Source organism: Equus przewalskii, chromosome 22 (genome assembly GCF_037783145.1).
Source record: "Equus przewalskii isolate Varuska chromosome 22, EquPr2, whole genome shotgun sequence".
NCBI lineage: Eukaryota > Metazoa > Chordata > Mammalia > Perissodactyla > Equidae > Equus > Equus przewalskii.
Genome location: NC_091852.1, coordinates 31,697,435 through 31,719,055, shown reverse-complemented (window position 1 = coordinate 31,719,055; position 21,621 = coordinate 31,697,435). Strand labels below are relative to the sequence as shown.

The following is a 21,621-nucleotide window of genomic DNA, read 5'->3' as shown; positions in this document are numbered from 1 at the left end:
GATCTTTAATGCGTTTGTCTATCCCACTGAACGTTAAACTTCCACATGGTGGATTTTATTTAAGCTGTATGTTTATATCCTAGTGATTTCATAACTGCTGTTTCCTAGCCGCAGTCACTATGTAGCTCTTCATCACTCTATAGCCCCTGGTGGACAGAAATCTCACCCATTTTACCATCAGTCAAGCCAGGTAAAATGACTTTAAAAAATATTGTGGCAAGTATAAATGCATTTAGTGAATGTTGTTGATGGAGAAGATACTAAATGAGGCTTTGTGTATTTGATATACCCTAATGTTGCTGAAGATGAAAATTATGCCAAGAGTGTAAAACTCTTTTTCTATTCCTTCTTTATGCCTCAGTGAAAAAAATTCTTTTCAGGTGCAGCCATTCTGCAATATACTTGGGCCACACAGCCCTTTGAAAGTTCTTCAGAAACATACACATTCACTGAAAAGTTTGCACACCATTGCAGGAGTTTTCTAGATGTACTGAAGCTCACAGAGAGGTTCTACTTCTGGATTTAAGAACCCTCGTACCAATTCTCTTTGAAATACCTACTTTTAGCTTTTAGGGTTGGTTGTCTTTAATAGGAAAATGTCAACATATGTGAGGGAATTAAAAGAACCATCTAAAACTTAAAATAGGTAATTTTATGCATAAAATGCATTTAATTTTAACATTAAGAATTTAAGATATCAGTACTCAAATAATGGAAGGAAAGTAGCAGACAGCTCTGTAGAAGAGATCAGTAAAAGTAACTTGTCAATATTCTGTGCCACAGAAGATAAAGTGACTAGATTCATCCTATTGGATCTTCCTTTTATTGTCAAGACAGGTGTAGCTCTGGTCTGGGTTCTCTGTAAGAAATGAATTTAGTAGTACTTAATGTAAGCAGTTATCCTCACATCTGCAGTTTTTAATCCTTCGGTTGTTTATTGTTAGGTAATAATTATCTATTCAGATGAGAAAATCTGCCAAATGGTGGGTCTGCATCATACTGTATTCTTTTCAAAGGCTATTCAGTTTGTTAAATAACTACAGATCTTTCTACATTTGTTTCTATTTGTTGTGTTAAACATCGACACAGCATGGTAATGTTGGTAAATGGCTGTTTAAGTTAAGTTAAAGCTATTTTTTCCTGTAGATGGGTTTTATTCCTTTTTTTATTTTTAATTTCCAACTTTTATATCACTTAGGACAATACTATAAACTGCTGAATACGATTCTCAGTATTACTTTTAAAAACTTCAACTACAAACATTTCTTTCAATGCCAGTCCCATTTTGTAATGAGCTGGGAAGATATTTTCTCATGCACCTGGAAAATAATCCTATTTTATTATCTGAGGTATAATGATGCCTGATTTTATAGCAATTATTCCAGGATAAATCTTGCTTACAATGGCATGTTTAGTCAAGTTATACGTGACAGGGTTTAGGACATGTTACCCCAGAATATGGTACCTTGGCATATTGAATATTTTAAGCTGAAGGAATTTGAGAAAAGACAGATACAGGAAGGACCCTGACCTCCCCCTTCTCCCGTGAAGCAGGTTATAAGACCCTTTTGTGAGAGATTCCCTCCCTATACCTGGAGAAAAGGAGCATCCTTATCTCCAAAGATGAGGCAGGCTGACAGGAATCTGAAGGAACAGGCCTTGCTAAGTTTCTCCCAGTTGATTACACTCAGCTCATGCTCTTTTGTCAGATCATATTTTCCACGACTTTCCATTCTTCATTAAACCTAGTATACAAACACTTAGATTTAACCATTTTTTCAGGTCTTCATTTCCTTTTGAAGGCTCTGTGTCACGTAAAACTTATATTAAATCAGTACATATACTTTTCTCTAGTTAATCTGTTTTTTGTCACAGAGATCCAGCCAAGAACCTAAGAGGGAAGATATTTTTCCTCCTCCACATATGCAGTTTGCTTTGGGGAATTAGAATGAATTTTGCATTTAAAATGAGGTATACCTCATTTTCAACGATTTACTTCCCTATGGAAATAATCATATCTCCAGGAATCTAAAGGAAAAAAATCACAAATACATAAGAGTCTCTTAGTGGTAAATGTTTTGTTTGTGGATGTAATAAAGCTTCGAGGAAATCCTATATCTAGGCTGAAAAGCCTGTCAGTCTTTTTTGCTCTTAGACTGTTCGAGAGTCAGAACTTCCTGGAACTAGCCCTGATAGTTCCACCATAGGACGCTTCACGGAGTTCAGTCTGACCACACTGTCATACTAAAGGGCGGCCTCCGTTAATGTGGGCCAGAGAACGTTTTTGTCTTCTCTGTGCTGCTTTAATTAATGATGTTTCTATTTTTATCAGGTCTTGGGACTATAAACAGAAGTTCATCACTGATTTTTTAATAAGAAATATTATCTGTTTCTATAAATATTTCCCTAATAATAGAGTGATCTATCACTTTATTTGCTGTGCTCATGCTGTACTTTTATACTCTGCTATCAGGGCCAAATTCTAATCCTCTAAGAACTGCAAATTGAAAAGACAAAAAGCAAAACAAAACAAAAAACTAGAGCTCTTTTAAAATATTCCATATTTTACCATTATGGTTTTATATTCTACAGAACTATAAAGGAAATGTAAAACCTAAAAAAGTGTATGAGGATTAGAAATAAACTCCACCTGCCATAGCATTGAGTTATTTTGCCTAGGATATGTTTTTAATCTCTGCCTAGTCATTTCTTCCACCTTAATAAATGGTCACGTTCCCTGGCATTTGCGATCTTCTCTTTTATAAAGCAGGAGTTGACATTTTAAACTGAAAAGCAGAGAGAAAGTTGAGATGAGCAGAAATGTCATTGTGCCCATTTCTTTTCCCTGTCTTCCCTCTGTAGGAAAAACATTGCAAGAAGAGCAGATTGAAAGGGTAATGTGGCATAAGCTTTAGTACAGGCGTAGTGAATGAGGATGGAGTCTTTCTAGCATTTTCTGCCATACAGGGTGGTGTCACATGACAACCTCTCCCTACTCTTGATGCTTGCCAGGAGGACTTTTTTATAGAGAAGTAACACAAACATTTAATTGGAGCCAAAATGAATTTTAAATGTCTGCAATTTCCCCTGAAAGATATAGTCAATAAAAGAAAAAGATAGCGGGTGTGAAAAGAAGGAGAAGAATTTATTGTGCTAAGGAAATTACTTTTCTTCTTTTTTTTTAAACCATGAAAATGCTAAATTCTATCTGGCAGTCATCCTGCCTTTAATATGTGTATTCAACTCCAGTAGTCCCAGCTCAGGGCGTATCACAGGCAAGCCACAAAACCTATGAGAAACACGCTAAGGCAGGACTTCAAATATTATCCAAAGCCTCATAAATTCCCCAATAATATGGAAACTTTTATAGGAAATTAAAAAAAATATTTGAATCTCCATGCTCTTCACTCCACAAATAGTGGGCAGAAATAAAGAACGCCACTGTAGAGTGGTTATTTCTTTAAAAGTGTGGATTTCATTTTTTTAATTAAAAAATACTACTGATCAGAAGTAATCTTAATATTTGGTCAAAGTATGAAAAGTTTCCTTATTGGAAAACAAAGGATAAAAGATAAAAGAAGGTTACCGATGAGTTAGCAAAGGTTTAATTTGCATTCTGGAACAGAAAGACTATTATTATTTTTCTTTACAAAAAAGGCGTAATTCACTTTTAAATGTAAATAAAAACATTTATGGTTTTAATTTTGAAACATTTTTAGCGATATGCATGGAACATATATGTATTAAGTGGGCGAAATCTATGTGCATCTATCTGTGATAGTGAAGACATTCAGTGAAAGTAAAGAAAGTTGGGATCAATTTGACAGACTCGGTTCCTATGTAGTTTGCAGCCTGATTTAGATGGAAGTGTAGATTCAGTTCACTAGAAGTAAACCTTTAGTTCCAGACTGCTTAAAAGATGTTGTTATTAGGATCTAGTTGCACACAGGTGTTTAAATCAGTAAGTACTTTGTTCTTAAATTGAGTTGTTTTAAAAGCATTTCTTTTGCGCTCAGCGCCTCTTATGTTTCCTTTTAGAAAGCCCCTTTGCCTTCCTTGCTGCACAACCTTTACCCTAAGTCCACCTTCAGCAGCACTAACCCATTTGCTGGTTCTCTGCCGTTCAACGCTGACAAGGTTGGATAACGCCCATTGTCTTGCCATTGCCTTTGCAAATGTTTTGTTCTTTGTTACTACTGTGCCTTTGTCCCAGTTCACTGTTTACTAAATTTGGGCAGGGAAAAAGAAAACAACTGTGTGTTTAGAGTGGGCATGCAAGTCGTTCATAAGCACATTTTCTTGCCAGAGCATATTCATTTTTATAGCTGAAATTAGATGGCCCTTTTGAAGAGTCAGAGGGAATCGTGAGTCCAGAGCCTTTCCTGTATTTTGGTGTGAGTTAAATTTTCTGATATTTTAATTTTTGTTAGTTGCCAAATAAATGAACTGCTTTCACACATAATTTCTTTAAAACCTTGTATTGGTTTAAATCCTTCTCAGACTTATGCAGGGTGGTCGTAAGCTCTTCTGTGAGTTAATCACTTCACAAATAATTGTGTAGGAGTCTGTTGAATATTCATAAAGTGTGTCCATGTAAATGCCTGAATCAGGAAACATGTAACTGTTTCAAAGCTTGTAAATCTATACTTGGATATTCTCATATTCTGGTGAAATTATAAATCCAGAATTGAAACAAAAACTTACAAGAATTTATATATTATAATCTGATCATGAAAAGGAAGAAAGCTGAGAACAGTTTCTTTCAGGAAACATTTTATGAATATTCATTGGATTTTCATGTTACTGTAATATAGATAACCAAAGATGCTGTGTCTGAAGGAATATGTTTTCTGTTACTGTAGGAATTACAGAATTCAAGTAGAGTTATCTTCCGTTGTTCCCCAACTAACCCTTTTGCTCCCACACCATTTAAGGTTTGTCTTAGTGTGAAATGTTCATGAGTAAGTGGATGTGTTGCAGTGTGCTATGTGTGTAGGTTATACTTGTGTGCATACATGGCATGGAGTGATTTCAAGTGCACTTTGCATTTTTGCCAGTGAAGGCTAACTGATCTTTTTTAAAAAGTTCTATTTTCATTAGTAAATTTTAAGAAATGTCAACAACAAGCTGATTACAGTCTCAATGAGAATGAGGGTGTGTTGTGCTGAAGTAAGATCCTGAGCAGTTTTTAGACAAGCAGGTTTTGTTTGTTTGTTTTTAAGGAAAATAGCAGCTCAGAAAAGTTATGCAGCAAGTAGGATCTATAAAATTTGCATCCATAAATTTATTAAAATTATGGGAAGTTTAAATTAGATTTTATTTCACTTTTTAAAAATGAATGGGCTTAATTCATGCTTGCTAACATTTCCTGTTGTTACAGAAAAGTAAATTTTTTATTTTAACCAGAAAAATTCTGAATTACATATTCCTCCCCACCACCTTAGTATGTTTAGTAAACCTTGATTGGATCAAATGAGATTTTTTGTTTGTTCTCTTTTATTTGTTACGTTGTTAATTTGAGAGTTTTATGGCACAGCATTTGGGAAGATCACAAGAGTTTTATTTACACTAGTAATTTTTGTCTGCTTGGCCAATGATGTGTAAAGCAAACATTTAATACAGCAGCTTCCATAAGTCGAAAATCTCTTGCCCTTAAGTCTTTCTCAATCAACTCTCCTATGCTTTGCCAGAAAAGTAGTGTTTCATGTTTATTAGGATCATTTTGGGGTAGCTTATAATCCTGAAGCATGCTTTCTGAATCTTCAAAGAAAGATCACATTTAGTGCCATATAGTTTTAGTATTAGGTATATTTGTGGTATTCTGATTCTTGACACCCATTAATAATTCCTAACTATTTGTTCATGCCTATTGTTTAGTGTGTTCTATAAGGTTTTTTTTTTTTCATCTTTTTCCAGATATACACATATAAAATGAGGTGTAGCAGAAGAATTTTTGTGTAGAAAAAAGGTAAAATAGAATAGGATAGGGAAAATGTAGGTTCAAGACATCAAGGACAGCTTCACACCAGGGCTAGAACTTTAGCTGGGTGTCTCTGACCCCTGAATTAGCTACTGTCTTACTGTGGAAATTCGAGGAGACAAGATGTATAATGGAAAGTGCATTGGGTTGGATTAAGAATTAAGCAAAAAGACGTCTAGTACCACTATGTGGTTTTCAGCAAAATCTTTCACTTCTCACGGCCTCAGATTATTAATCTGCAAAATGAATAAAATGAACTCAGTGACTTAAGGGCCTTTCAGACTCTAATATTCTGTTTGGTGATCTACCACATAAGAACTTGATGATACCAAGCCCTTTTTTCAAAGTAGGACCTGTAGCCCTCAGTGACAGCAAGTATACCACACTTGGGGTTTGTGTGAAGTATTCTCCCATGTTTTCTCATTTATCTTGCGAGCTGCCTTGGCAAGGAAACAATGGTGTTGGCTCTTAAAACCAGCCCCTCGCCTCTGAGTCCGTGTGCTCTGTGCTAACAGACTGGCTCGCCCGTAGATGAAGCTGCATGTGTAATGCTCATTTTCTATGGATGTGTTGAGAGAGTTGTCTGGAGAAAGGATTCAGGTAGCAATAAAAAGTTCTTTATGTATAGTCTCACTAGCAAATTTTGAACTTCGTTTGATTGTTTGACTAGCTTCTTGGTGAATTTTTTTCTGGTTTCTTGGAAGACTTTTCTAGACCCCTAAAATCTTGCCTAGACCCCCTGCACATGCATGATGACTTCTGAATGAAAATGTTTTTTGCAAAAGGGGAAGTTTGTACAATTTTCTATCTTAAGTTATTTAAGCCTTCAAACTGAATAATTCATCACCTTAAAATACCAAGTAACGGTTTAGTGAATTGTGCTCTGAACATGCTATTTGGTTTAGTATATTTAAACTTTACCTGAATCCTGTCTACCGTTTTATATGTATATTTTTTCCCTTTATTTATGTGTCAGGTATTTTAAAGCCAGTTTTTTGTTTTTGACATTATACTCATTTCTTTTCTGTAAGTTTTTCTTCCTTCGACTGCACATGCCCACTGCATTCTTCTTGTTCCCACAGGCACCCAGTCAGTCAGAATCAGAGCCAGAAAAGGCGCCATCAGTCCGTGTGCCTCCGCCCCCTCCTTCAGCATTTGCAGAAATGAGTGGTGATCAGGCAAGGTCGTCTGCAAGCACAGTCTCAGAAGATGGGGACAGAGAGGATGAGTTTGGTTACAGCTGGAGTAAGTTGTCTTTTTGTAATAGATGTAATTATAAAAGCTATTAAATAGCTCTGGGTTCTTCAAGGCTTATGCCCTGGATGAATAAGTCTGTTTCAACTTTGATTATCCATACTGCAATGTTGTGTAGAAAAAAATACTATTTGTTTTGCTTGAATACAGCACACATTCCCGAGGCGAGAGATCATGTTCTTCCTTTCCTTTAAATGCGCATTCCTGTTAAAGCCCACCTTGCCATTTGTATGAGAATTACAGAGCGCAGGGCACTCTGGTGGTCTTGAACTAGTCGTCAGCTCTCTGTAGGCCTCAGATTCCTCTTTGTAAAATCTGTTGTTGATAATATGTCTTAAACTTCGGTATTTTCTGTGCTAGCATGGTAAGAGAGTATAATTGTTGAGGTAAAAACTTTGGGCATTTGGCAAGTTGTTTGCCTCTGAGTTTTAGCCTGGTGGTTATTCCTCTTTCTAAAATGCAGTTCTCACCTCAGGTTGCTAACGTTAACTTAGGTAATGTCTGAGGAGTGCTGATCACAATGCCTGATGCACAAGAAGCCTTCGAAGGCAGCTGTTATTAGGGTCTTTGGAGTGTCTCTGTTTTCTAAGGAAATAAGCCATTTTACAGGGAAATATTAAAAATTTAGCCAAAAGTTATGTGTCAGTGCTTTAAATAGTTTCATTTTAAAAATATAATTATTTCTTTGAGAAAGCTGTTGTGTATACTTTTAGGAAGTACAGAGTATAAAAGTTGTGCTGCTAGATTCTAGAAGGAATAAAATGGCAGTTTATGAAATTGATGCAGTTAAGAATCAAGATATAATTCATAAAATTACCTATAGAAGAACATTTTGTAAGAGATGATTTGTAAAGTTCACAGTTTTCTGGGTCTATTTTCAATGAAATTAGAGTGTATTCCTGATCTATCAAGGTGCAGGATGTACTCTGAGGAGAACATGAAGCCAAATGTTTCAGTTAGCTATTATGTCATAAGCCACCCCAAAACTTCATGGCTTAAGAAAACAATTTACTGTTAATCTCTCAAGGTGCTGTGGTTGACTGGGCTCAGCCGGGCTGGGCCTCCCAGATGGCTCGCTCACATGACAATTAGTGTTGGCTACTGGCTGGTTGCTCCTCCGGGCTGGTGGCTGGGCCTCCTACATGTGGCCTTGCCCTCTCAGATTAAAGAGTAAATTCTATGTCTTGAACATGTGGCATGAGAGATCTGAACGGTCTCATCTGATTAGGACGTGTGTCTGAAAGCTGGGATAGGTACATCAGTTTGTCCTGGCCTGATGGCTCCGTGCAAATAGAAAACTCATTCCCTTTATTCTGGATATCTGTACAAGCAACTGTCCAACACGATGGGACACGCAGTGTAGATGTTCCTGTGGGAGAAAAGTAAAGACAAATACTCTGGATGTCCTCTTCTCCTCTGCAATTGATAAAGTAACTTTCTGTTTTAATCACAGTCTCTTGGGAGTTTGTTAATGTGAATCACATCTATTGGGCCTGATAACCTCAGGCGAACCGATGAATCAGACACTTACTGTCTCATCCTGGATGCAAAGAAATTCCTCAGAGCGTGGGTACTCCAGGAAACCAGGCTTTATGCTCTGATGGCTAGTCTATTTAGATTTTCTTAACTGCCAAGGATTACATTTTGGTACAAATAATGCCCTTTTGAGCCTGTTCTATATAGCTTTACATAGTACAGCATTTGGCTGTGAGTTAACTCTCAATACCTAAGATTTTTTTTTGTTATTGTGTAGAAAATATCAGAGAGCGTTATGGAACCCTAACAGGTGATCTACACATGATTGAACTGGAAAAGGGTCGTAGTGGTTTGGGTCTAAGTCTTGCTGGGAACAAAGACCGATCCAGGATGAGTGTCTTTATAGTGGGGATTGATCCAAATGGAGCAGCTGGGAAAGATGGTCGATTGCAGATTGCAGACGAGCTTCTAGAGGTGAGTTCCTGTGGAAAACGCTGAATTTGCTCTTGCTGAATCAGTGCAACGGAATCATCAGTTTCCAGAAAATCCACCTGGACCTCATACGGTGACTGAGAAAGCTATCACTTGTCTAATAAAATAGATGCATTGCAGCATATTTGGCTCTAAACCAAATCTCTACTAAGTAGAGTCCATGTTCCCATTTACTTCCTTTAAAAGCTTGTGACTGTAGCACCAGAAACAATGTTTGTCCCAAGACAGTAATAAAGATCACACTTCAAAAACATTTTTTGTGTGCTGCATTTTTATTAGGAGCTTTTGAAAGCCAAATGACCAGTCACTCCTCAGTAATGAGGCTGACCCATTGGGCATTCTGGAAGTTGAGTCCCTAATGGCAGAAGTGATGGTGGTGGAGTGCGGCAGGGTCAAGATTAAGGCCAAATAACACAAACAGTAACTCAGCCTGCCAAACAAAATAAATTTGTGGACCATACTTTATAGTGTTTAGAATTGCCTTAGCTTGTATTGTTGGTCCTTGCCTCCTGTCGCCTGGAATCCACGTCTTTATATTGCCTTAATACTCTTCCCCCTACTTCATAATGTTTCTCTGTTGGTTAGGAAGGCTTGGTCAGCAGTGGATAAATGACTAAATGACTGGCAGTTTCCATTAGGTGCTGTGCTTCATAGGCACATTCTGCTGCACAAATCCTGCATCTGCCAGCGTTGCTTCTCCCAGTGGCCTAATCCCAGGGCTTGAGTTTTGAGATTAACTAGGAAATATGACAGTAGGGGACTTCCCAGGATGATCAGTGCAGGTCACAAGTGCTTCCACAGAGCCCTTGTTTGTTCAAAGCACGCTGGAAGCCCCGTGCCTTCCAGGAAGTTGACCCTCTACTTTCCAATCAGTCTAAGTGGTGCCTCTTTATTCCATGGAGGTCAGACTACATACACGTCATTTCAGTGTTGGTTTTAAACATGAACTTTTCTGTATCCACCATCAAAGTCAGGTTCATGTTCTGGGAAGGAAAATATGTATGATATTTTACAGGAAGAAAAATGTATTTTCATTAGATAAGATGATAAAAATTTACAAAATTAAAATTCCAGGCTCAATTAATTATATTTATTTCTCATAGATCAATGGTCAAATTTTATATGGAAGAAGTCATCAGAATGCTTCATCAATCATTAAATGTGCTCCTTCTAAAGTAAAAATAATTTTTATCAGGTGAGCATTTTCTTGTTCTGGTTTACTGAATACTTTTTGTTAGCCTTTCAATTTTGAGTTCTTTTGAATGAAAATAAAACATTTATAAATGTGTGAGGGACCGGCCCGGTAGCACAACAGTTAAGTGCGCACGTTCCGCTTCAGCGGCCCAGGGTTCGCCAGTTCGAATCCCAGGTGCAGACGTGGTACCACTTGGCAAGCCGTGCTATGGCAGGCATCCCACATATAAAGTAGGGGAAGAGGGACACGGATGTTAGCTCAGGGCCAGTCTTCCTCAGCAAAAAAAGGGGAGGATTGGCAGCAGATGTTAGCTCAGGGTAATCTTCCTCAAAAAGAAAAAAATAAAAATAAATGCGTGAGTGTTATAGTTCCAGGTCTTTGGGCTTACAGAACTTTCTCTAATAATCCTTCTGAGTCTTCAAGTGAAAGAATAAAAATAATATGAATTATTATGCTGTGATAGGTCAATGCTTTTTCTTTTAGAAATAAAGATGCAGTGAGTCAGATGGCCGTATGTCCTGGAAATACAATAGAACCTTTGTCTTCTGCCTCAGAGAATCTACAAAACAAGGAGGTATGTAACTTGTGTGTTATTCTGGGAAGAATTGATTGATATACCACTTACTAATTCAGCTAACAATTATAGACCCCTTTCAGGGATATCAAAGATAAATAAGTCATAGCCTTGGCCCTCAAGGAGTTACAGCCTAGTACAAGAAACGCTTGTGTAGATGAGCACACCGCTTACATGAGGGCTAGAAGTAGAGTCTGCATAGGGAATAAGGAAGGTAGAAAAGGAGTTGTCTATTCTGCCTCAGGAGAGAGAGTGAGAATAAGCCTTTATAGAGGGGCTTACACATGAAGTGTGTGTTGGAAGTAGAAGACTCGGGGGCAGAAAAAAGATAAGCAGAGGGCGTGGAGTGAAGCACCGAATGGAGACTCTGGCAAATGCAGAGAATTGAAAACTGCAGAGCATTACTGAACAGTGGGAGGCAGGAAATGGGGAGCTGGTGAGGCAAGGGTCACTGAGAAAGAGGTGGGGGCAGATCTCAGGAATCATGATGCAGACTTTGTCTTTGAGGCAGTGGGAAACTCAAAGAATGAAAATTATCGTTTTAAATGCTTCCCTGGAAATGGTGCTGAGAAGAAAATTGTAGGTGGCAAGGAAAATAAGTTAAAGTGAGTAAGAAAAGTATTGCGGTAGTTCAGGAGAAAGATAACAAGGGCCTGAACTAATGCACAGAAAAGAGGAAATGGTTACATCGGATGTTTAGAACCCAAACTGACCTTACTTCATCCCCACCTAAATGTACTAGGCAAGGAAAAATGAGTGGTTGAGAATCTATTTATCCAAAAGAGATTCACTGAGTATCTGCCTTAGACCAGGTAGCGTTCTTTGGGCTGGGAATAGGTTGGTGAATGACACAGACAAGATGTACAAGGCTTCCAGGTGTCTGACCTGGTGACTTGATGGATGGCTCATTTTCAACAAAATAGAAAAATAAAAAAGAGTAGCAGATATTTGTAGAAATAGAAATCATTCTATTTGAGGCAGCTTAAGAGTGGCGTACCTGTTGGAAAGCCTGGTAGACAAGCTTTTTCCGTGAATTTTGCACTAGGACATTTGGTTTAGAGTTTAGAGATGAATTCCCATAGGTGCAGACCTGTCGTTTGTTAGCCATGGGAGCTAAGGTTCTTTCCTACAGAGAACAATTAGAGAAGAAGAGGACCAAGGTCAGAATTCTGTTATGTCAGCCGTAAGGAGGAAGGCTAATAAAGAGTGGTCAGAGCTGCTGAAGAAGGACCAGCGGGTGTGTTGGGCAGCAGCTGAGGAGGCTGCGTTTCAAGAAGAAACGTATATTCCACAACCTTGAATGCTGCAAAGAGGTCAAGTAAGAAGATGAATAAAGACAGTCCCTTGGACTTAGCAGTCTGGAGATCATCAGTGATTTTGAGAAAGTAAATGATGGATAAGAAATTAGGAAAGAGAGGGCAGTGGTTAGAGGGTGATAAAGAATTAAGAGAGTTTTTTGGTGGGAGTTTTGTTTTGAGTTGGAAAAGCTTTGGTTACATGTTTAAGGTGTATATAATACACCTTAATAATAAATAAAATAAAATAAAATAAATAAAAATAAATTCAAAAGAATAAAAAGGTGGTATAGAGAGTCAAAAGCTTAAAATTCGAGGAGCCGTGATGACTATCAGTGTGAGAAGGTGTAGAAATAGAAACACTCTTCCCTAAAAGAATATGCAAACATTGGGCTTATCTATACGTAAGATGGATGTATGAATCATTGTCTCAACCCAGTGAACTGAGTCATTGCTCATATGGTGAACTGAGTCAAGTGGTTTTCCAAGATTACAAAGGAGAAAATTTTATTTTCATGTGAATTGTACCAAATATGTCCCTTAAGAAATTGGAGTGTTTTAATATTTTCAGGTAAAATATTTACTAGCTCCTAAATTCGCTTGATGATTACCACAGTGAAGAATAGTGAATGGTGCCTGTGCTGCTGTTCTGTGTTCCAGTGAGTTTAACCCTCTTGTAGCTGAGTTGCTATTAGATTTCATTATGGAGTAAATCCAGGTGGTCTTGAGAACAACTTTGTGTCTCTTTGCTCTAAAATTGTTGCTGTCTAATCACATATCATTAGTATTTTGAAGAGAATATAATGTTCATAAATGTCATGAGATGTTTAAATAGTAATAAGGAATTACAATATATGAGATAATTTTGATTAAGTGGCATTTATGTTTAAACAAACAAAAATACATAACACTGTTGCCTGTTTTGCCATTTTTTTTTCAGACTGAACTAAGTGTTACTACTTCTGACTCAGCTGTGGACCTCAGTTCATTTAAAAATGTGCAATATCTGGAGCTTCCCAAGGTAAATCTGCTTTGAATTGGAATGGGATGATGTGAGTACCTTCACACCACTGTGCTAATTCACTGCTTCTCAAAAGCGTGATCTCCAGACCAGCAGCATTAGCACGGCCTGGGATCTTGTTAGAAATGCGGGTGCTTGGGCCCACCTAGACCTACTGAGTAAGTAACTCAGGGGATGGACCCACAGTTTGTATTTTAATAAGCCTTTTTGGTGATTACAATGCATGCTAAAGTTCGAGAACCACTGTGCTAATTGATACTTCAATAGGGACCCAGCTTTTCCTGCCTTTATGGCTGGTCTAAGATTTAACATTTAGCAGTGTCTCTTTTGATTCATTTACCAAGGACCTGCTATGAAGGAAGTAAAAAGAATAAAGAAATAGAAGTTATAGTTTTTGTCCTTCATAAAGCTGAAAGCCCAACTAACCAGAAGTTTTGCTGATAGGCGTCAGCGAGGTATTTGCTTTTGAAAAGATCTGCACCTTAGGTTCAAATGACCCTCTTTAAAGAGGTGGTTTGCTGCACAGAAACCTAGAAATGCTTCCCTGTGCTGGAGGCTCACAACACAGGTGGATGGTGGATGAACAGTGTGAGAAGAAAGAGCGGTGACGTGCTTCAGGTGAAGAGGAGGGAAGGAGGTAGAGTGGGGAGTAGGGGGCTATTTACATGAAACGCTGCAGGCAGAAAGAAGAGGAGTGGTCCCTGTGCCCCTCTCCAGCTGAGGTGATGCAGCTTGGTGCTTAAGAGCCTGGGCTCCAGAGTCAGTCTCTGCACTTCCCTGTCTGAATTAGTTGCTATAGAGGAATGAGAGAACTCTAAGAACTTCAGATTTTATTGTCCACAGAAAGCTTCCGTTTATATGTAGATTTCAAACAAATCTAAAGCTCAAGTAGCTGAAATGTATTTATTAATGAAAGCCAAAGTGACTTCACTTTATTCAGGAGTCTTTTAAAATCAGCTCACAGAAGAGGCAGTCGACGATGATTTTAAGTGTGGGCTTTTGGAGCCGCTTCTCTGGGCCTCAGTTTCCTTGTCTGTAAGATGGGGGAAATAATAATACCCCTATATTAGAGATGTGTTTGTAAGGATTAAGTAAAAGAATTTATATAAAGCACTTAGTTCTGTGCAAGTTACTATTTTCATTAATATTTTTAACCATGAGGTTCTGAATGCTCTGGAGAATGTGTCCTTGAAAACAGGCTTTGAGGAAGCCACTGCTAAAAATGACATGTTAAGTGATATATCGTACTATAAGCCTATGCCCTCTGAACCCCATTATTAGTCGACCCTGGGAACAAAACTCAAGAAAGCAAAGAAGGGAGAATTAACCCAGCTTCTAACATTCCTACTTCATTTGAAATCCTTTGTCATGTATACAACCCTGTATTTTTTAAAATTATGATTATTTGAAAAATAATTTAATGGTAAAGACATATGTGTACATTTATGTCATTTACTTTTTAGCAACCCCATGAGGTTGCTATTATTTTCCTCACTTTTAACAGTTCCCATAACTCAGAATGGTAGAGCTGAAACTGAAACTCTTGGTCTTCTACGTCCAAGTCCCATTTTCCACTCTGTTTCATCTTGCGATTGGGCCCCATTACCTTTCCAAACCCCTATGTGTTTCTGATAAGAATACTCTACTTCCTTCACACTGACTTGAATCAGAGCCCATGGAGATTGTTTTGAGAATTCATCCCTCCTTGCCTTTGCTTATTATCACCTGAGATGTCCCTCTGCTTTCCTTTACCTTATCTAAGCTCTGCATGACTCAAGACCTAGCTTAATCTCACCTCTGTGGGTTTTGAAATGTTCCTTCAATATTATGGCCTATATAATGCTTACCATTAATGTCTTCCTTTATTTGTCATATAACCATGCATGGCCCAAGGGCATGTTTCTTGCAGTAAACTTTCATGTGGGTATATTTTTTGTATGTCTAAATTGCACATATGTTGAGAGAAGAAATTCTTGTACTTTCTTTCCCATTATCTTATGTAGTATTGTGTACTGTAGTTCCTACTAAGTATTTGGGAGGGAAGAATGAATGAATGCTTACATGCAGTGTATGCACAGGGGAAAAGATGTCGGATTAGGAGAGTCAGGAAGGAAAGAATAGTTTTTGTACTGTTTCAAAATGGGAACTGTAGTAACAAGTAATTTCTAGTTCTGTTTTGACTCCTCAGAAACTCTCTCAACAGGTCGATTGTCCTTTTTCTTTTTAATCCTTTTTTTATGGGAAATAGAAGTATAAACAGAAAGTTTATAATGTATATAATCTGCACCCTCTATAACTGACTGAAATGCTAATTCAATTTATCAGACAAAATATTTTTGATTAAAGATTTATTTTTAGTACATTTTTCCCCAGGAGAGTACCTATACGTCAAAGTAGGTAACCACCTTACATAATATGTTAGAAATATGTTTCACATCCATATGATTTTAGATGGTGAAAGTCTTAAAGACATTTAAGAGGTTTTTTCCTTCTGAATTTTAGGGAATCTTCCAACTTCAAAATAGTTCTGCCGATAATAATAGTGGTTTGTTTAGCTTAGTCCCATTTCCAATTCTTGTTTATACTCTTCTAGCTGTTTAATTATACAACTGTTCCTCCATAAATATATTTCTTTAATTTGTCTCACATTCCCTGTGTGGTGGTATTTTAATAACTAGCTCAGAACAGCGTTTCTCAGATCCTCTTCTGTTAAGGACTGTGTGTACTGTGACAGAAGTAAGGTGGGAAGTCGAGCAGTTAAATAAGAAGATGCACACTCACACCCTGTTATCCTTGCTTATATGTCATCCTGCTTTTCTGCTGTCAGTAAGTCGTCTATAGATGTGTATGTCCTCATTTATTTTGGTAGTATTCTAAGTGGGATTGGGGCCATTATACATGCAGATGTGTAGCTTTTTGTTCCTTTTAGGACTCTACCTATTGCAAAAAAACAAAAAGCGAAAACTTACTCCATCAGGCTTAATTGGAGAAGGGGATTTATGGGCTCAGGTAACAGGTCAGCAATCTTCAAGGCCTTTGACCCCATGATTCAATAGCCATCAAAATAGTCATGAAAAGCCAGTTCTTTCCCTCTCCCTGCGTAGCCATCCGCAGTATCAGCTTTATCCCAAGGCTGGTTTTCCTCATAGATTCAGAATGGCTGCCAGCCGTAGTTGGGGTCATGTACTACTTCTTTCACATGTAGTTGGGGTTCAGAGCAGAGAGTGGCTGTCCCAAAATTCTGAGCAGAAGTCCTGAGGTTCATCCTAATTGAACAATTCAGATCACATGCCTACTCCTGACCTAGGGACTATGGCCGTGGGAATAGAATTGTGCAATTGACTTAAGTCATTCAAACTCCATCCTTGGAGCTGCTTATCCATTACTACATAACAAATTACCACAAAACTTAGCAACTTAAAAACAATAGACATTTACTATCTCTTAGTTTCTCTGGGTCAGGAATTTGGGAGCATTTTAGCTGGGTTATCTGGCTCAGACTCTCTTGTGTAGTTGCCAACAAACTGCCAGCTCTGGCTTCAGTTGTCTGAAGGCTGGCCTGGGGCTGGAGGATCCACATCCAAGATGGTTGACTCAAATGGCTGTTGGATGAGGCTTATTTCCTCTCCATGGGGCTGCTTGAGTGTCCTCATGAAATGGCAACTGACTTCCCTCAGAGCAAGTGATCCAAGAGAAAGAGCAAGGAGGAAGCCTGGATGCCTTTTTTTGACCTACTTTTCAAATTGCACACCATCACTTCTGCATTACTGTTTGTTACAGTCAAGTCAAAAAGTCCAGCCCACACTCAGGATCCCCTTCTTGAAGGGAGGAATATCAAAGATTTTGTGAACATATGTTAAAACTACCACCCAAAACATAGGCAGAGAGAGAAGGAGGGAGTGTGTGTGTGTTGTTTGAGGCAGCAGGAGGCGGGGCTGGATATTCTAATGGAAAATGTGTGAGTTTGAACAGTAAGGAGTAAGATGAGGATGAATGCTCAACAACCAGCAAAAGCCCACTGTACTAGTAAAGTGCTTTCCTGACTACAGTTAAGTGAGTAGACGATAATAGAGTCAAATCTCAGAACTGAGTATATACAGTCATCGTAGATCCAGAGGATTACATACTCAAATAAATATTTCTCTGTATTAGTAGGAAAGATGATTGGTGTGGGAAATCCAAATAGAGGGTCACTAAATTATCTGCATTCAGCATTGGCATTGGGATTTTGTCAGTTGGTAGCACGTTGACCTTCCTATTCGTTAAGCCTAATTCTTTGACCACTAGATCAGGATTTGGAGTTTCAAAATCCTGGAGAGTTTAGAGAATTTATCTGAAGGAAGTTTGATTATATCCTATAGATTTTTAAGCAGAAGGAATGTATGTGCTGTAACCACACTTTTGTATAGTGATCAAGCTTTCACACCGTTTCTCATTACACTTGATCCTCACAGCAAGCTCGTGGTTGGACAAGTATTATTATTCCTTTTTCTTAGGTAAGAAAATTGAGATTTAGAGATGTTAAGTAGCATATCCAAATTTCTATTGCTAGGCAGAAAGTAAATTAGAACCAAGGTCTGCTCACCTGAAAAACTCAGTTTTCTTTTATACACATGACTGATTACCTGGAAAGAGAGCGGTGGTAGAGAGGGATGCACAGGGACAGTCTGAAAGTCGTCAGGCATTAACAATCTACCTCAGAACGGCCACACTGTTGATAATCTTTAAAAGGATGGTGAAGCCTTACCTCACTGTGGGCATGATCCTAAATGTCTGATGCCAAGCTTGGCTCTCATGTCTACATTTCAGAGAAATCGTGACAAGATTTCCTCTTCTCTCTTGCTTTACATTTCCCTGGATGGAAACTATAACGGAAAAAAAGGTTACCAGGTCCAACCAGAATGAAAATGTTCAAAACCTTATTTTAATTTTATTAATGTAAACATTAAGGAAAGGTAAAAGCCAGTATTATTGAACATTTGGTTTTGATAAAAGAAAATGTGGAAAATATAGACAAAGTGGGTGTAGCTCTCTAGCGTTGGCAGGTTTTCAGTGCAGGTCTTCGGGCTCAGAGTTGAGAGCGTTTTCACTCTGCACCAAATCAAAACACAGGTCTCTGGAGAAACAACTCTGGGTTTTCAACCCCAGAAAGGACTAAGCACGCAGCAGTAATTGCAGTCTGTCTGCTGAAGGAAGGCAGTAGAAGGGGATGAGGAGGCCAGTCATGGTTGTTATTTCAAAGCTGTAGGCCAGAAAGAGGAAGCAGGAGGATACTTTGATTGATTTTGAATGACTTACCTTAGCCAGTTACACAAAACTAAATCCACAAATGTTCTATGTTCATTGAATTATTGACTGCATTTCTTTTCTCTGGATATTTTGCTAAAGTTACTGAAGATATGTTACTGGATATATATGATAAAGCTACTAGAGATATGAGCTAGTCCTGATGGCCTACCAATTCGGCGCTTTCTGCTTCGGCAGCCTGGGTTCAGTTCCTGGGCGTGGAACCACACCATTCGTCTGTCAGTTGCCTTACTATGGTGTTGGCTCACATAGAAGAACTAGAAGGACTTACAGCTAGAATATACAACTATGTACTGGGGCTTTGGGGTGGAAAAATAAAGAGAGGAAGATTGTCAACAGATGTTAGCTCAGAGCACATCTTTCCTAGCCCCCCCCCGCCAAAAACGAAAAAAAGTTGAATTCTAGAAAAAAAAAAGATACTAGAGATATTAAGCATATGAGAGCAGTTAAAACATTTGAATATTTGATGGAGGAGAATTTATTCCCATTAAAAGGATTTGAAAGTTTGCTTAAGAGAAGAAGAGATTTCTAATAGTGGACTTTAGAACAGTTTTAATTGCTTTTCTAGCCCTTGGGTAGAAGATGATGTTCGAAAGTTATGGCCACATACCTTTCCATGTGGATACATTTAATCTGTCTCAAGGTTTCTTAGTGTTCTCGTTTTTATTTCTCTAGGATCAGGGGGGTTTGGGCATTGCTATCAGTGAGGAAGATACACACAGCGGAGTCATCATCAAGAGTCTCACAGAGCACGGGGTGGCAGCCAAGGTGAGGCTTTCCCTTTTTCACTGCCATGCAGTGGTGGACAAGGGAAGCATTTCTGCAAAATCACTCAGACTCTTCCATGTTTCCATTTAGGATGGACGGCTCAAAGTTGGAGATCAGATCTTGGCTATAGATGATGAAGTTGTTGTTGGCTATCCTGTTGAAAAGGTACTTTTCCAAAGGAAAGCAAATGGTACTGTGAACTTGTGCTTGGGCATGGCTAAAGGTGTGTGTGTGTGTGTGTGTGTGGTCAGTCATAGAGGATTAAAGCTATGTAACTATATTGGACAGATGTCCTTAAGGAAGAGAAGAGATTATTTGGTCTTCGATTTCTATTTTGTATTTTCTAATCAAGGTGATATTAAGGTGTTTTCTGTTGCCCGGTAAATTCAGTATTCACTGGGCATTTTTGATAAATATTATTTCCATTTTCCCTTGGGAAAACTTGAAACTTCTAGACAAAAGTCAACTTAGTGTTAAGACGAAAGGGATATTTTTTTATGACTGTTTGCTCCCATAAATATCCACTATGTATAGTGCTTTATAAACAGATTTTTTAAGACTCGTCATTAAAGGTATAACTTTCATTGGGATTAAACAATTATTTGTGCCTGAGTTTCCTCCTCCTCAAAAGTTATCATAATACTTACTAGGAGTCTCACTTGAGGCCTTTCATATATAAGTGCTAGGAAAAAAGCTGTTTCTCTTGAGATTTGGAGTGCAAATGTTTCCATTTCTACGTTGGCTAGCAAGAAGCTGAAACCATTTTTCATTCAGTTTTAATAATTGTGTAAGTTGGATCCTTTAACCCATATGTCTACGTTCTCACTTTCTATTTGGCTTGATTCTTCTGTTGCATAGTTTTCCTTATCCTGCTTTGAACATAAGTTTCCATTTTATTAAAAGTGTTTGAGTAAGCTGCTCCATATTCTCTGTAGAATCAGGAAATGGGTAAAGTACTCCATATATCTTCTAAGATCGTAGGGATACAGAGAAATGGGTGAGATTAATTAGAAATGTAAAACATTGGAAGCCCTATACTTATATCAGGAAGAATATGGTCAGAACTACTCTTTTAGTGGTAAAAATTTGCTGTGGCCTTAATCAATGTCAGGCAATTGGAGAAACTATAACCTTTCTTAACTCCTCAAGTCCTGACAAGGAAACAAGTTGCCTGTGACTCTTCTCTCAGCCATAGATAGTTTTAGATTCCAGCTTTAATAGTGACTTATTTGTTTAAGTCCACTAATTTCCCTTTGGATTTTGTTTCCCCTCCCCTCCAACACCCTGCCAGTTTATTAGCCTTTTGAAAACAGCAAAGACGACAGTGAAACTTACCATTTGTGCTGAGAATCCAGATTCCCAGGCAATTGCTTCAGCAGCTGGTACAGCCAATGGAGAAAAGAAGAACAGCTCCCAGTCTCCAATGGTCCCACCGTCTGGCTCCCCAGAACCAGAGTCCATCCGAAGTAAGGGCTGGTCTCGTGTGAGTCCTGCATGTTTGGCACACTCAGACACAGCAGAGGGTCCCCACGTGGGAGCCACTTGCCTGTATGTAGCTCCTTGTTTGAAAGGCCGTAGTCAGGGAACCCTTTGGTGAAAAGATGGCATAAGAGAAGGGCTCTTGAAGACAGAGTGCTGGACTGTTAGGCAGGTGATCTGCGTGCTGTCCGTTAACCAGCCGCAGGGTCTTAGGAAACCCATCCACCCTCCTCGAGCCTCAGCTTCTTCATCTCTAAACAAAAGAGTGGTACTCTATGCTCTCCGAAGATCTTGTGCTAAGGGTACTGTGATTCCAGGATCTAACTGATGAGTTAGAAACATCATTTGTACCTTTATTCTTTATACTGAGCAAGTAATTTAACTTCTCTAAACCTCAACTGTTCTAATCTGTAAAATGGATGTAGTGATAAATACTTCACTGGTGGAATCATTCCAACAGTGCCTGGCACAAGAAACTCTTAAAAATGCTAGTCTTTGCCACAGTGTACGGAGTCGATCGAGTCCTGTCGTTTGGGTGTAATAGTGGATCCTGTCAAAGTAGATGAAATGGTTGTGTGTGGACCATGGGGTGACACTTGCATGTATCATTAAAATACCAGTCTGGCATAGGGAGGCGAATTATTCCTTTGAGTTACTTTTGGAGAAAAATTACACTGGTATTTAATGAACAATAAATTTCAAGCTTTGCAGCATTAAAAAAAAGTACTTAAACACATTGGCTTTTTCTGAAATTGGGGAAAAAAATGTCTTTTGGGCTCT

At 38.4% G+C, this 21,621-nt stretch overlaps 1 protein-coding gene across 16 annotated transcripts in view; it reads left to right on the top strand.

Moving 5' to 3' along the window:
- The window catches only part of MPDZ (multiple PDZ domain crumbs cell polarity complex component), a 155,049-nt gene that overhangs the window by 116,515 nt on the left and 16,913 nt on the right, over window positions 1-21,621 (top strand). For 8 of the 16 annotated variants that reach the window (XM_070590163.1, XM_070590161.1, XM_070590159.1 and 5 more), the window contains 8 exons: window positions 7,063-7,225; window positions 8,988-9,184; window positions 10,306-10,397; window positions 10,881-10,971; window positions 13,207-13,287; window positions 19,270-19,362; window positions 19,453-19,527; window positions 20,654-20,828. In XM_070590163.1, coding sequence (XP_070446264.1) covers window positions 7,063-7,225; window positions 8,988-9,184; window positions 10,306-10,397; window positions 10,881-10,971; window positions 13,207-13,287; window positions 19,270-19,362; window positions 19,453-19,527; window positions 20,654-20,828 — 967 coding nt within the window. Of the gene's footprint in view, window positions 1-4,038; window positions 4,138-4,862; window positions 4,935-7,062; window positions 7,226-8,987; window positions 9,185-10,305; window positions 10,398-10,880; window positions 10,972-13,206; window positions 13,288-19,269; window positions 19,363-19,452; window positions 19,528-20,653; window positions 20,829-21,621 lie in introns of all 16 variants that reach the window. The other 8 variants (XM_070590153.1, XM_070590149.1, XM_070590152.1 and 5 more) reach the window with 2 other exon arrangements.